The sequence below is a fragment of the Notolepis coatsorum genome, assembly GCF_963971535.1.
Source record: "Notolepis coatsorum genome assembly, chromosome: 13".
Classification (NCBI taxonomy): Eukaryota; Metazoa; Chordata; class Actinopteri; order Aulopiformes; family Paralepididae; genus Notolepis; species Notolepis coatsorum.
Window position 1 is genome coordinate 44,007,716 of NC_140177.1, and position 16,808 is coordinate 44,024,523.

Genomic DNA, 16,808 nt, shown 5'->3' on the forward strand with positions numbered 1-16,808 from the left:
AGGTGAAGGCGAGAAGGTGTTCATTGTGTACTGGACCCTAGATTGGCTGAGAAACCCCCTTGTGTACTGACCCTGGACCGGACGACTACCCTGAGTATTGAACAATCCCTTCTTTTTGTACGAGAGCCTGTTTTGTGTTTTGACCATCGGACTGTATTACGACCATTCTCTTTGCCTATCGAACTGAATTCTGCCCATAATCAATAAATATTCGTATTGATTGATATTGCTCTTGTGTGGACATTCGAATTTGTTTGTTTTTTAACTGTGGCAAGTCTGAACACCACCAGGCTCATCACATTTGGTGGAGAATGTGCACAGCGTTCTAATGACTTCCGTTCCGGCAGTTAAGCGGCATCTCTAAGTTCGACGCCTACCCTATGCCAAGAGTAGACAAACTTATTGAACGCATCTACGACAGGTCACGGCTGTTCTACAGGCTTTGAGAGGGGCAGGGCTCACCGCTAACCCAAATAAATGTCACCTGGGCCTACAGGACGCCGACTACTTGGGGTACACCATCGGGAGGGGGTGTATCAGACCCCAAGCAGGCAAGGTCGAGGCCATTCGAAGCTGGCCCCGCCCCCCAAACCAAAAAACAGGTACGAACCTTCATAGGCCTAGCCAGCTATTACCGTCGTTTTGTCCCCAACTTCTCTGCCCTAGCAGCACCACTGACCGACCTAACGAAGAACATACTGCCAGACAAGGTCCTGTGGACCGAGGAGACGGAGAAGGCCTTTCAGCAGCTGAAGGATGAACTGTGTTCGGAACCAGTGTTGGTGACCCCCGACTTCAGCCAGCCTCTGTTGGTACAGACGGATGCATCGGAGACTGGGGTGGGTGCCGTCCTATCACAACTGAGAGAAGGTGAGGAACACAGAGTGATTTTTATCAGTCGCAAGCTACTGCCCCAGGAGAAGAATTACTCCACGATTGAGAAGGAGTGCTTGGCGATAAAATGGGCTCTCGAGGAGTTAAAATATTATCTGTTGGGACGGCGCTTCACCCTAGTCACGGACCATGCACCCCTCGTTTGGCTATCACGTAACAAGGACACCAACGCTAGGGTCACCTGCTGGTTCCTATCCTTACAGCCTTTTGTCTCCTCCGTCATCCACAGGTCGGGCGCAGCACACGGGAACGCGGATGCTTTGTCCAGAAGAGAAGCACTGGGAACGTGGTCCGCCCCAAGAGGCTCGGAGCTACTGTAAGGGGGTGGGGGGATATGTGGCAGATATCATACCCTCTCATGGATATGTGAAGGACGGGAGATATTATTTCCACGGAAGGAGTAGAAACCATTAGGTAGCTGATTAGTACTGATAGAACACACCTGTGCATCATTAGTTCACCCACATCTCACGTGCACACAGCCCAGACACACACACTACAAATACACTAGGTTAGTCAGAGGTAAGTTGAGTGGAGGTGAGGTTGGAGTTGTTGTATTGAGAGAGAGATTGTAATATTCTGAGTTTTGTGAGGTGAGAGGTGTTCATTGTGTACTGGACCCTAGACTGGCTGAGAAACCCCCTTGTGTACTGACCCTGGACCGACGACTACTCTGAGTATTGAACAATCCCTTCTTTTTGTACGAGAGCCTGTTTTGTGTTTTGACCATCGGACTGTATTACGACCATTCTCTTTGCCCATCGAACTGAATTCTGCCCATAATCAATAAATATTCTTATTGATTGATATTGCTCTTGTGTGGACATTCGAATTTGTTTGTTTTTTAACTGTGGCAAGTCTGAACACCACCAGGCTCGTCACAATACATATACATACATATACATATATATACACATACACACATATTTCACTGTTAATCAATTGCCTTTACTATTTGCTCTACAACAGTATGTCTGTCTGTCTGTCTGTCTGTCTGTCTGTCTGTCTTAATCACACACACTATCATTATCAAACGTCTTCATCACTTTATTATATATTGAAATTAGGGATGCTCGATATTGGCTTTTTTACCGATATTGTCCAACTCTTAATTTCCGATACCGATATCAACCGATACCGATATATGCAGGGTCCCCCCCCCCCCCCCAAAAAACAGAATAATTTCAGGTAATTAACATTACATATCTCTTGTCGTGTAATTAACACAACATTATGCATACTTTGCCAATAAATAAAATAATCATTTGTTCTTACTTGCTTGCCTGGGCAAATAAAGGTTAAATAAATGTAAAAAAAACAAAAACAAATTTTTTCGAGAGGGTCCCACATTTTGTGCAATGTAATACAGAATCAGAACACATAACACACAACAAAAAAATAAATAAAAGACACATACAAAAACATACAACAGAACAAGTACACATTATAAGAGGATATGTCTCTCAATCTCCCTCATAATAGGCCTACTCCACGGCAGCCACCTGACTTGATGAAAGGGTATCAAGTAATTGCATCTCATGGGAGATCAATTCCTACATGTACTATGGTGGTGATGAAGAATACTATCTGTGGCCAGGATTGTACCTGTTAACACATTCGTGGCCAACCACGTATATATACGTGTTTTGGATCCAACGCTTGAGGGCCAACCACGTATATATACGTGGTAAGGTTGTTTTGGCTTTTATTCCATTGTAATATCCTACTCAATGTTACCGAGCGGCACTGCAGATTTACCCTACTCTTGGAATTCAGAAAAGTGCATTACAAGTGCGGCCAGATCCTCGTAGGGGCGCTGTCTCGATAATGCAGTGTTCCCTGTTACAGACCGGTGTTCTTTTTTGTTATCATGGGTGGACTTTTTTGTTAGCCTGAAGCTATGCCTGTAGCATGTAGCTTGGAATACTTTTTGGGACGCTGAATTCAGTATGCAGTAAAGGAATATAGCATCAGCCAATGGACATATCGATCTACCAGATGGCGATCGATAACTGGGAAATCCTGTTTGGGATCCAACCGGCCCACGGTAAGAGCTTTTTCATGTAAATTACAGCCCGATCGGGCCTTGTTCTCATAGCCAACCACTCGGTCAGCGTATGAGGCTAATGCCGTTATTGGTAATCAATAATCAGAAATGACGTCCCCCCCCCCCCCCCCCCCCCCCCCTTCATGCATTCATGGTGGACCATGATACCGATAATATGCATTCTGAGTTTTAGCTCTAGCTTGTGTATAGCCGAAACGCCATTTGATTTAACGTTATTAGCTTAGCGTCCTGTATCTCGCCTTCCAGGAAATACCACAGAACATTGCGGTATATATTTCATATTCACAACGCTATAAAATGGGAACGTATTGATGAAAAAATTATTTCTTTAAGGCATATTGAAGGGACGGTTTATAGTGTCAATTGACAATGACAATGGACAGATAGCAATAATATAAAGTATAGATTTAGCTCTACAAACAGCCTCACGCACAATGAAAGGTTGTTATGATAAGATGGCCTTATAGAGTGAGATTAGACGGATCCCAGTGGCCCCGAAAGTGTTAAGGCTCTACACAGTCATACAATAGTCAATATCATTATCAAACCGCTTCATAATTGTATTCATTCATCACAGGATATCAAGTAATTGCATCTTGGGGGAGATTCATTCCCACAGTACAATCAGTAGCCTAACAGTAGCCTGCTATCTGAGGCGTGGGTTGTACCTGTTCAGGCTCTGGACTTTGTGCCAGGAGAGTTTGGATTCTAGATGTCGGTGTGCCAGGGCAATAACCCTGAAGCCCTGCCTGGTGTAGGCTTCTAGAGTATCTGTGAAACTCTCTGGCACTGGAGAGAGAGAGAGAGCGAGAGAGCGAGAGAGAGAGAGAGAGAGAGAGAGAGAGAGAGAGAGAGAGAGAGAGAGAGAGAGAGAGAGAGAGAGAGAGAGAGGGGGCAAAGAGAAACAGGGAGGGTGAGAGAGATTAGGCAAAGAGAAACAGGGAGGGTGGGAGAGAGAGAGAGAGAGGGAGGGGGGAGACAGAGAGAGAGGGGGGGGAAGAGAAACAGGGAGGTGGGAGAAAGAGAGTAGCAAAGAGAAACAGAGAGGTTGGGAGAGAGAGTAGATGCAGAAATCATAACTAGGTAACATACAGAGAATAACACAGAATGATCGAAGATCAATCATTGATCGATTGAAGGATCGATTTGGATTTGCCTTAGATAAGTAGGCTACATAGTACATACATTGTTTTAAAATGACTATTTTATAAGGAGTAGGTATAGATAGGCATGAAATAAAGCAACAGTTAAGAATACATGGTTTAATAGGAGTGCTTTCAATCAAATGAAGAACAGATCATCATCCAATGTGACAGCACAGGAGAAATGGGTCTAACCTGTGCCTTCTTTACAGAGGCTAGCCACAACCTCTGGCGCCCCCTTGAGGTAGGCATCCATTCGCTTCTCTCCAAGCCTCCTAACCACCACACTCATCCTCTGCAGGGCCGAGGAGAAAGGGAACTGGCGCACAATACCAATCTCATAAGACTGAGAACAAAAACAGGCAGATATTACATACATGGCAACTACAGTACAGAATATGTTCATAACACCTTTTCCATTATATTCAGAATAGGGGATATCACGACAAAAGCAGAAGTGATTTAAAAAGAAAATGTAACTTACGGACAGCTCAGACAGCTCCTACAAAGCAAATAGGAGAGATGAGCATAATTATATGTTATCTAGAGTATATTTTAAATAAACATTGTATACATAAATAATATATATTTTATGTAAAACAAAATGTATATTGTAAACAAAAATGAGTTCTTCACAAAATAATAATGGAACATTATAAGAGATTATTGTGCAAAGAAATTCTACCATGTTCTGTGTCCCTTTGGTATTCTGGTTGGCCGCAGGGATGACCTGCATAGGAGGCCGTACGACTGTGGGCATAATGGGATTATGGAGAGCAGTCTCTTCCTCTGTGGGCTCCTCTAGGATCTATGAGGAAAAAAGACAGCAGTACATATCAGTTAGATTCTAATTGGATATGGTGTAATTAAAGAGGGTGCGAGTGCGAGAACAACTCAGACTTCTTCCGGTAGTTTCGTACTGGGTGCACCGTCCGGACAGGCTCTTACACAGTAAAAGAAATAGCCAGCACTCACGGAAATGTCCTTTAGGTACTTTTACTGAGCTTTTATTGAGCACGGGCAGTGATCCAATGTAACGTACGTGTACATAAAATATCACGTCAAGATGAAAGTTAAGTGAAATGTAATTAGAAGAATAAACCGCTTGAGATTAACTATCTCGTATTTCAAGTACTACAGTACAGTACATAAGCAAAACAGCACGCGCACACATACACACACACACACACACACGCCCTCCATGGCCTAGCCACTCCCACATCCACTGATTCCCCAAAAGTGCCAAAATACATGTAAATGTAGTATGTACACATACCCATGCAAAGCTATATACACCTACACATTAAAGGTCCCCTGTCTTATAAGTACCAACACTGATTTGATGTGAAATCTCTAGCTACTCCCGTTTCTTCAGTTCAGCTCAGACAAGAACCTCCCCCACTGAACCAAGCCATTCAGAATTGACTCGCTATCCTACGTAGCAAGGTGCTGATCTGGTTGTAGTCACCGCCCACAATCAACAATTCGCTCAACAACGGAGCAGTGGGAATAATGCAGAAGCGGTCTCCCTGTCCCTGACTCTCCCTCTCTCTCTCTCCACCTGCATTTTACACACAATCGCGAGGAGCCGCTCTCACAGCGCACACGCGCGCACAGAACGATCTATCCTCCCTCTCTCGCTCGCTCGTTTTCTCTCTCGCATGTATCACGCTGTGTGGGTGACTGTCACTCAAAGCGCTTATGGGCGGAGCCCAGCCCAAAACAGCTTGAAATCTTGAAGTGGAAAAATGCTGCTTTAGAGTACTTGATTAGAAATACAAAACAATGAATATTTTTTGTTCTTCTTTTTTTATAAACCTTACAGATGTGTTCCATAGACTCGCAGGAATTGTTTAAAATTGCCCAAATAGTGAAAGGAATAGCAAAACATGGGACCTTTAATGATTTCCATATCTCAAGTATAATAATTAGAATGAGTTGTTTGAAGATAAGTAAACAGAGATGCCTTAAAGAGAAAGGAGTATAATAGATCTAAGTGAATTGGGCAGGTTGTTACAGTCAGATGGAGCTTTAAATTTAAAGGCACGGCAACCAATTTCTTTAGAAATTCTAAGAACGAAGAAAAAAGATTACTCGGTATTCCTTAAGACTATACGATGACCTCTATGGAATAAAAAAAAAATTAAGTAAGAAGAATAAGTTAAAGAAAATGCCTTTAAAAATGTATTGCAACCAATGAAATTGTCTTCTAGATTTAGGTGTTGTTAACCAATTTAGTGACTCATACATAAAACAGTGATGAGTTCTATAAGGACAACTCAAAATAAAGCTACAGAGACTATTATAAACTACATGAGAGGATGAAGATTTGTTTCTAAGGTAAACGTTCCTAACCTGTTGGGTGAAACAGTTGATAGAACGATATATAATATTGTCAGGCTGCAATTTATTTTCTTCATCAATTTAGAATCAAGCCAGAGACCCACTATTTAAATTCTTTCACTTCCAAGTGGTGTCCAATCTAAGACATGAATCAACCAATTATTGGTTAAATGCTAAAAATCTAGTGCCAAACAACATACTATAAGACTTGTTCTTATTCAGTAGATGTTTATTAAAAGAAAAACATTTTTGAGCAGCATGGAAATCAGCCTGTAATGTTGAAGACATTAGAAGAATAAAAGATAGTATAATCTGCATATATTTGAATATGACAATCAGAACAGATTTGTGGGAGATCATTAATAAAATCAGAGAACAGCAATGGCCCTAGAGATTAACCTTGAGGTACACATTTTTCCATACCTATACCTCTCCTCTCCTTCTCTCTTCATATGGAGGTGTAGTCTGACGTCACTTTAGGGCGCGTTCACACCTACCCTGTTTGGTCCACTTTAAGTGGACCATGGTCCCTTTAGCTCAATAGTCCGTTTCGTTTGCACAGGTGTGAACACAAACCGAACTATTTTGAGGACCAAACAACCGAACCATGGTCCTCTTGAAAAGTTGGGACTCGGTTCGTTTCAAAGTGGACCATGGTGCGTTTGCTGTTGGTGTGAACGCGATCGAACTTTATATAGTACCTAATCTAGAGCAAATGAATGACAGGCGCCTAGTGACAGCTTACGCTCGACCCAACTCAAATGAATGACAGGCGTGCGGACAGTTTCTCTCTTCCTCTCTCTCTCTCCTCTCTAGACCTGCTGGTCTCTGACAAGAACAAGTTACAGGTTGAAAAAGCCCTCAGCTCGGAACTAGGCAAAATCTGCATATGGCTCGCCGACAACAAACTATCATTACACATGGGCAAAACAGAGTCCATTCTCTTCGGTTCAAATAACAGACTCAGCAAGACCGACGGCTTCTCGGTTACAGTGGGTGACAATATTGTCACAAGGAAAGATGAAATTACCTACCTGGGTTCCATCCTAGAGGCTAATCTTTCCTGTGACAAAATGGCATCCAATGTAATAAAAAAAGTCAACCTACGAACTCGATTCTTGTACCGGATCTCCTCTCTGGTAAACAAGAATACCCTGAAGACTCTAGCAGGAGCACTCATTCAAGGGTACTACGACTATGCTTGCACCTCATGGTACCAAAGCACCTCAAAGGCACTAAAAAATAAATTACAAACATCTCAAAACAAGCTAGTCAGACTACTGCTTGACCTGACTCCTAGAACCCACCTCACCCCTGCCCACTTTGACAACCTAGGATGGCTTAGAGTAGACGACAGAGTACAGCAACTTGCAATGGGCAAGGTCTACAAGATACACTACGCGACCAAGGTACCCATGTACATGTCAAAATACTTCCCAAAGGTCAGTGAATACCACGATCACAACACCAGAGGGAGCTCCACAAATCATGTTAAACCCAGATTCGGCTCAAACAAGGGACTAAACACGTTTCGCAATTATGCCACATCAATGTGGAACGCCCTACCCAAAGCTGTAAAGGAATGTGAATCACTACCCACTTTCAAAAACACTCTCAAAAAACACCTACGTGAGACAGCAATTCGAAACTGGCCCCTACAAATGTCCTAACCTAGTTGTACAGTAAATTACCAAGTAAGGCTTTGTCATTATTCCAATGTACAGTGTAAAATGTTCTCTGGTCTGCATCCCCTTAACAATTGTATGTATTGAGCTGTACTGTACTGTACCCATTCTGCAATCTGTTAATAAACTTTTCAATCAATCAATCAATCAGACTGGCGCCGCGCGCGGACAGTCTCTCTCTCTCTCCTCTCTCTCACTCTCTACTCTCTACTCTCTAGTCGACTTGCGCCGCGCTCGTAATGACAGTATCTCTCTCTTTCATTACGCTGTCGGCAACTGTTTACGTTTGTGAGTGCTATAGTCCAGTGATTCCCAACCTGGGGTCCGCGGACCCCCTGGGGGTCCGCCAGGGGGCGCAGGGGGTCCGCCAGACCACAGATGATTTTTTTTTTCTTTTTTTCAGAGAAATATTTAATTAGCATATTTTTATCATCAGAAGCATGAATAGTCTCTCCACTACAATACAAAATAAAGATAAATAAATAAACATCTAGACATGATTTTTGAACGTTAACAGTAGGCTACCGGGTAGCCGCTAAAACACGAATCAGTTGACTGTATCACTTTCCGTAGCTAGCCTAGCACGCTAGTTAACTTTCTCGGCTCGTCTGCAGTCAGCCGCCAGAGGCGAAAATGTGTGACAAACGAAAAGGAGATGACGGCAGCTCATCTGCAAAAAAAGTTAGGACCTACAGCAATCGCGAAAATTACATCACCATGGGCTTCACTGAGGGACCAGACAAACGACCTGAGTGTGTGATTTGTGGAGAAAAGTTGGCAAACTCGAGCCTGAAGCCCAGCAAGCTGAAGAGACATCAGGCGTCTAAGCACCCAGAAACCGTTGGGAAGGATCCAGACTTTTTTCGGAGGAAAGAACAGTCTCTCAAGGCGAACAAGCCCGTTGATGTTAGAGTAGCGTGGAGCAGGGGTGGCAGTGATTTACAGAAGGCTACTGAAGCCTCCTTTGAGTGTTCGCTTTTAATTGCAAAAGCAAAGAAACCGCACAATATTGGCGAGCAGCTCATCAAACCAGCCTGCATCAAAATGGTTTAGAAACTATGCGGCCCACAGGTGGCGGATAAACTAAAATCAGTACCACTCTCGAACAATGTAGTGAAAGACCGAATTGATAAGATGTCAAGTGATTGCGAGCAGCAGCTGTCAGAAAAGCTTAGAAAGGGTCCATTTGCCATACAACTTGATGAAACTACAACTGTCGCAGACGAGGCTGTGCTCATCGTTTATGTGCAGTATATCGAAAATGAGGATCTGAAGCAGGACATTCTCATGTCAGTCAACCTTACTACCACCACTCGAGGTGAGGATATTTTTACTGCAGTGGATTCTTACTTCATTCAACATAAATGCAAACCGTTCACCATTAGGGCCTTATTTGAGAGGATGAATACAGGATTTGAATATTGGCCAACATTTTGAAATACATATGGTGCAAGATGAGATTTGTTGATTGAAAGCACAAGTCAAAGAAGCATAGTGGGTCTAATTATGATGCATATGCCTGTGTATAAGCAGTTTGTTATTAAAATGACAAAAAAAAGTATTAACACTTTGGTTGCCTAAGGTTAAATTAATGATATACCATAGATTGCCAGCGCTATTTGTCTATGGAGAAAGTCCCCTTCTTTGCAGGGCTATAACTTTTTAAATTCTATTGCTACATTGCCATTATTAGGGCCCATTCAAAGTCCTATATGTATTGTTCATTGTGTAGCAACGTTAAACTTTTTCATTCACATATTCATAGTAAAGTATGGTCTAATGTATAAGTATGTTTTCATCTCTTTCTGCAGCTTTCTCCAGAACGTGATATATAGCCCCAAATGCATTATATTGATGATGAAATACAGTTTGATGGCAATCAGCGCGATATAAAAAATTCCAACTAGACGTACTTCTAGAAGTTACTACACGTCATCTGATGTTGACCGGATGGGCGAGGGGGCGTTTATAATTCCGTGGGCAGCGTTATACCAATCATCTAATGTGGGTCAAATGTTGATAATATCAGTTATTATCGAAGACGGTAACGTTACACGCTGAAACTCACCCCAGTCTCCGCGCGCCGTTGGGCGATCATCGTCGAGTAGAAATTTTATCATTATGGGATATATTATTACCCGGTCCATCTCCAGCTTGTATAATGGTATATACGTCCAAATCATGTTGTTTATCGAGTTATTGGCAATCGATCGCTATGTAGTGTGACGAGCTAGAGTGCCGGAACCTATCCCGAGTGGCCGGAAGCAATACGGACATCTAGCACAACCTCTACTGCGCTTCCTGTTAAGCGGTTGCGCGATCGGCCACCAGATGGCGCTCCTGAACCGCCAGAGAGCTCAGTGGGTCCTGCTGGTGAATCTCAGGCCAGCGGAGGGACATTATGAATCCGATCGCAGATTTTTGAAATATTGATATAAAGACGACGTACAGCGTCCCCCGGCAACTTTAGCATGGCCAGCAAAGACGTCTAAAGACGGGTCCCGGCACCCAAAGTGTTAAAATGACAAAAAAATACGTATTTTATGGTATTTTATTAGGAGGGGGGTCCAGGAATTTCATCAGAGATGTTTGGGGGTCCCTGGGGGAAAAAAGGTTGGGAACCCCTGCTATAGTCCAATAGATGAACGACTTGGCGACTGTATGTCCTTTGTTTACAAATTAGATCCGCACCAAAAAGGGTAGTGTGAACGCAGACCAAAATCAAACAATGTAATGTATCATTTTCACATTTGGTCCACCGGACTATCCACAGACTTTCAGGTGTGAACACGCCCTTAGTTTCCTATGCGGTCCACCCGTATAGGGATTTATCATTGGGAAAATGTATTATCGGCTATTGTAACAATTCTGCCTCATGAACATTGGCAAGCTTTCCATTTTTGCACAAAATGAGTTCCCTTCTATCACTAACATTATTGTTTAAGCATTTTTGGTTGAAATAAAATGATACATAATATTTATATTTTACGATTAATTGCGAATTTTTTCATGTTGAGCTATAGATTCTGGATGAATACACACAAAAAGGTACACCATGCCAATGTTAATGCTTTATTTGTTTTAAACAAGACGATTTAGAAATGTGTCCATTGGAAATACATTGCAATTTCAAGCGAGGTGGACCGGCCGGAAACAACATGACACCAAAATTACCCTACCGGGATGAATAATGGTTTGTCATATCTTTTATGATCATAACATCTTAAAATAAGAGACACACTGACATCTGTGATAAAGATATGAATTGAACCAAAGAAAAGAATGTTTTGAAAAAATTGCCAATAGCACAAAGTTTGTCAAGGAGGAGACAGTGAACGTAATTTTTATATTCTACATTCAAACTTTTCAACCTCCCTGTTTCCTTTTAAAATGTCAGGCTTTTTCAGACAAGCCCAGATTGTCAATAAAGAGTGTCCATGGCACCCAACTGTACCCGTTTTAGCCAAGAGGTATTTGTCTTGCCAAGGCGCCAAGTTTGGCACAGCATTATTCAAATACAGACTGGTATCCAGGTCAGCGAAGGGGGGAATGTGTGCTTGTGACCAAGCATGCTTGGTACTGACGTTACGAAACAGAGAAACAGATCCTCACCCAGCCTGTGGCGTTGAACATCTTGAGGTCCAGCGGGTCTCCGGAGAGCTCTCCTTCTATTTTGGTCAGTGAGTGGCAGGTGGCCATGCAGGCCACAAACACTGTCTTCACCAGACTCTCTTTTGCTGCCTCGTCCTCTGGGGGACAAAAGCTGTGACGGGAGAGGGAGGATATGACGACGCCATTGAAATTCTTCTATTAACTAGAAGCATTAAAGGGGCACTTCACAAAAGAACAACAACAATGCTGATTTATTTTACACATAATCTCACACACCACCGGTGATATCATGGGGGGAATTGAATCCTTGTGTTTTCTTAATTACAGCTTCATGAAATGATGTAGATAAACAAATAGCAATACTTTTTCTAATAGGGACTGCTACCTTATCATTTCATTGAGCTGTAATTAACTAAATACAAGGATTCACTGTCCCAGATGACAATAACTGTCAAACTAAATGAACGTGTGCAAAGCGGTTTGGTTGTGTGTGAGATTATGTGCAAAACAACTGTCTTGAAACGATGACACACAACTGTAGCTGAGTTTGAATAAATCAATAATAAATCAGTATTGTTGTCTACCATGGTTGATCTTAGAAAGCATATTACAGACAAAAGTAGCAGGGGAAAGCACCCTAGCCAGTGGCCATGACGGAAGGACAAACAGTGAAAATACAACCCTGTCACAAAGCACTGTCCTACCTGCCATCTTCAACTCTCTGAATGCCCCACAGGTCCAAGCCCTCCTCGGTGAGGGTGCCAGTCTGTGTAGGGGGGGGGGGGGGGGGGGGGGGAAGCAGGAGAGTCACATGTCATTATGCTGACAACCTCATGTTCTAATGCTAAAAGGAGGAATTATTATGTTGTGTGAAGGCACGGTAGCTCAACTGTTGTAGACAACAACACAAATACAGGCCTTTTACAGAATGTTTAGAATGAAGAAACAATGGTTGCTATGTGCAAAACAATGGTTGCTATGTGTTGCTATAGATTTGATTTCAGTCATTTTTTTTCTCTTTTTTTTTTACAAAGCATAGTAGTAGAACTTCCAAAAAAACTAAAAAATAAAATGACCGAAAAGGTGTAGGCTGAAGCCGAGGCTTATAATTGCCTACCCTTTTTACATTACATTACACTATTTACACAAAAAGATTAAATACAAAAAATAAACATAATTCAGTATATCATTTAGCAAAGGTTACAAACGTTTCATAGTTTTATGTACAAAACATTTATTTATGTTTTATTTCTTTTTTAAATATTTTTTATTTTTTTATATATAGGCCTACTATATATATATATGTTTTTTTTCTTTTTTCTTTTTCCCTTTTCCCTTTGTCACTATTTGAACACAGCTATGTTATAGATGAAATATAACTAGGATAATATGAGAAATATATCAACAGAAATGTATTAATTTGGTGTCTTATTACTGGATCTTGTCCAGCAAAGTCACAGCAAAATAGTAATATATGTTTCCAGTGTTTTACCTGCTCTACCACTGCACAGAAATTAGGCATTTCCTTTTGAAAGCTGTTACCAATGGTTACAGGCAACCATGCTGGAAGAAAGAGAACTACACAAACATTCCATGCAAGGCCTGTATAAATGTATAATTCCCACTCATAAGAAAAATGTATACAAGTCATATTCTGTCCAACAGAATGATTGGCCAATGGTCATAAAGAAAATTCATAATAATAATCAAGTAATTATAAAAAAAATAAAATAAGAATAATACGAAAATTCACATCCCTCCCTGTATACACATTCCCAGATGGCAGTTAGTTTTGTCTGGCCTACCTTGTCAAAGCAGACCAAGTTGAGCTGCCCACAAATGTTGATCCTTTGTGGGCTGATGCAGAAGATTCCAACACGCTTCAGACGCCGCTGGGCGTAGACTATGCCAGCTGTCATGGCTGCTGGCAGCGCCGGGGGAACAGTGATGGTGATGATGTCCAGAGACTCAATGATGATGGTCTTAGCTGGGACCTAGATGACACGGAGGGGAAAATACAGTCGACTTAACACACAACAACATAAATCAGAGCTTATCATCATTGAGACAAATCCATCAAGCCATGGATATGGAGTAGGCCTCGTCAAAACTTTCACTTCAAAATATTATTCTTGGACCAGGCTAAATCTGCCAGCAAAATTGCACCATTGGAAATCCTCATTGAAAAAAGAAAATTTGATGACGAGACCTGTCTCAAACCCTGCCCCTTTTCTTGATCCTCCAATCACAGCTGTCGCTTACCTCTGACTTCCTCGTACAAACAAAGTTTTGTACAAACAAAGTTGTACGAGGAAGTCAGAGGTAAGCGACAGCTGTGATTGGAGGATCAAGAAAAGAGGGCAGGGTTTTGAGACAGGTCCATGGGGACTAGAAAGTTCTCTGTTCTACTCCCACTGACTTGGATGCGCTACAGTATAGAACAGGAGAGGCACCTGTTTCATGATGCTGAGGACGATGGTGTAGATGAATCCAATCCCTGCCACTCCCACCAGACACAACAGGAAGAGGTAGGCATCGTGGTACAGCTTGAAGTCAGTAGGTTTAGGGTAGAGGATGGAACGTACCAGCTGACCTTTCTCTGTACTGAAGCCTGAGAAAGAACAGATAACAGATATGTGAACATTAGCCAGGACAACGTCCCGGCTTGCTAGCGTATAGTGCATATCTCCAGATATGTACTAGCAAGAGTTGGGACACTGTTACGTTAGCGAAGCTGGGATGCTGTTGCACTAGCAAAGCTGGGATGCTGTTGAGGTAGCAAGCAGGGATGCTATTGTGCTAGTAACCTGGGACGCTGTTGCGCTAGTAAAGCTGGGACGATGTTGCGCTAGCAACCTGGGATGCTGTTGCGCTAGCAAACTGGGATGCTGTTGCGCTAGCAAACTGGGACGCTGTTGCGCTAGCAAACTGGGAAGCTGTTGCGCTAGCAAACTGGGATGCTGTTGTGCTAGCAAACTGGGAAGCTGTTGTGCTAGCAACCTGGGATGCTGTTGCGCTAGCAAACTGGGATGCTGTTGCGCTAGCAAACTGGGATGCTGTTGCGCTAGCAAACTGGGACGCTGTTGCGCTAGCAAACTGGGACGCTGTTGCGCTAGCAAACTGGGAAGCTGTTGCGCTAGCAAACTGGGAAGCTGTTGCGCTAGCAAACTGGGAAGCTGTTGCGCTAGCAAACTGGGAAGCTGTTGCGCTAGCAAACTGGGAAGCTGTTGCGCTAGCAAACTGGGAAGCTGTTGTGCTAGCAAACTGGGAAGCTGTTGTGCTAGCAAACTGGGAAGCTGTTGTGCTAGCAAACTGGGAAGCTGTTGTGCTAGCAAACTGGGACGCTGTTGCGCTAGCAAACTGGGACACTGTCGCACGAGAAAAGCTGGGATGCTGTTGAGCTAGCAAGCTGGGACAGTATTCGGGTCCACATTTTAAATTTCTCATAATATAGTCATAATATATCTTGCCACGGGCGCTGCGTTGAGGAGAACCAAATACAAGAAAAAGTGGAACAAAGTGTTGAGAGAAGTAGATTTTTACTAGCAGCATGTTGAGAATACAGAAAGAGACCTAACAGCATGAGTAGATCACAGAACAAATTAATTAAAAAACAAGACTAGGCAAGCCTAGTGAAGCCAGACCCGGATACGTTGATGCCAGTGTGAGACTCACTCGTGCGTGTTTCAACAATGCGGAGTCACTCAATCAGTAACCAACATGCCTTGTGCTGTGCAGTCCTATACGAGGCAATGTGGTAGTGATGTGACCTTCACGAACGAAGGGAACCGAGTCATACTTGGTGGGAGCCATTCTTTTTATTGTTCGTTGTGCCCATTTCACCGCCTGCCCTAAATCCATTTCTCTTTACGTGAACACATGAGGATCTTGTTGTTATGAATCTAAATGCTGCATGCACTTTATTGTTCACACTCAAAGGTTGTTATGAATCTAGTAAATTCATAACCGGAACAATAACATGTCACGTGGGACCCTTTCTGGCTTCTATAATGCGATAAGGATATAAGCAGTTGGTATTTTTCCTTCAAGAACGAATTAGGGACGTTTTCGGGGACGTGATATGGTTGAGGAAAGATGACTAAATTCATGAAAATCGGGGACGTCTTGTCACCTTAATATAGGCCTATGTTTTTTCATTCAAACTTTGGTGGACGCTTAATATCACACTCATGTTGGATATCATACATACTATACTGTACATTCTAATGATTTCAGGCTTTGTTTCCAGGGCCTTTAAGTATCTACGTTTGAATCTGATCCAAATCTTATCCTATCATTATCCTAGAGATTATTCCGTGGATAAACCAAAAATGTGGGTTTTTATTTTTATAACGATAAACGACTTGGAAAGGAACGGAACCAAAAGACCCGGCTCCCTTCAAAGAGCCGTAATTCCCACCACTACAATGTCGGTTATTGACTGAGTGACTCGCCATCATTGAAATGTGCATGCGTGTGTGTACATATACTGTATACAGTATGTTTTAAAAAGGTTAGAACTAGTGAGTCTTTCATTCAGTTGAGGACAATATACGGCTCGAGTCCTTCCAATCTCACCAGTTCTAGCCACCACAGCCGTGACCAGCTCCCCGGTGTAGAAGCGGGTCTGGATGACATGGGTGCCGCAGAACAGGGTGTGTCTCTTGTGCTCCTCTGTACCGTAGGTGCTGGCTCCCTCCTCCCCTGAGCTGGGGAGGCTAGTCTTGGTAACAGGTACGCTCTCCCCTGAAGATGGTTCAGATTCAGATTCAGATATTGTCACTTATTTCAGTACTTTACAGCAAGAAGAGTGAAAATCTATTCATTGTGGTCCCTCGACTATAGCAGCTTCCAATAATAAAAATACAATAATTTTAGCATAGAATAAAATAAATAAGATGACTAAAATAAAGATGACTATATACAGTTCTAAAAAACTTGCAGTGCAATACAATACATTTAGCATAGAATAAAATAAGATGACTAAAATAAAGATTATTATTATACATTTCTAAAAAAGTGTGCATTGCGGATCAGGATGTAGATATTATACTACCGGTATAT

The 16,808-nt window shown here is 42.4% G+C and overlaps 1 protein-coding gene across 1 annotated transcript in view; it reads right to left on the reverse strand.

Moving 5' to 3' along the window:
• The window catches only part of LOC311239154 (polyamine-transporting ATPase 13A3-like), a 75,749-nt gene that overhangs the window by 32,118 nt on the left and 26,823 nt on the right, over positions 1-16,808 (reverse strand). Inside the window, exons 11-19 of the mRNA XM_084327409.1 lie at positions 16,323-16,490; positions 14,198-14,355; positions 13,550-13,738; positions 12,449-12,510; positions 11,745-11,895; positions 4,790-4,912; positions 4,589-4,606; positions 4,300-4,450; positions 3,631-3,751 (exon numbers count right to left, since the gene is read on the reverse strand). Coding sequence (XP_084183535.1) covers positions 3,631-3,751; positions 4,300-4,450; positions 4,589-4,606; positions 4,790-4,912; positions 11,745-11,895; positions 12,449-12,510; positions 13,550-13,738; positions 14,198-14,355; positions 16,323-16,490 — 1,141 coding nt within the window. The remainder of the gene's footprint in view (positions 1-3,630; positions 3,752-4,299; positions 4,451-4,588; positions 4,607-4,789; positions 4,913-11,744; positions 11,896-12,448; positions 12,511-13,549; positions 13,739-14,197; positions 14,356-16,322; positions 16,491-16,808) is intronic.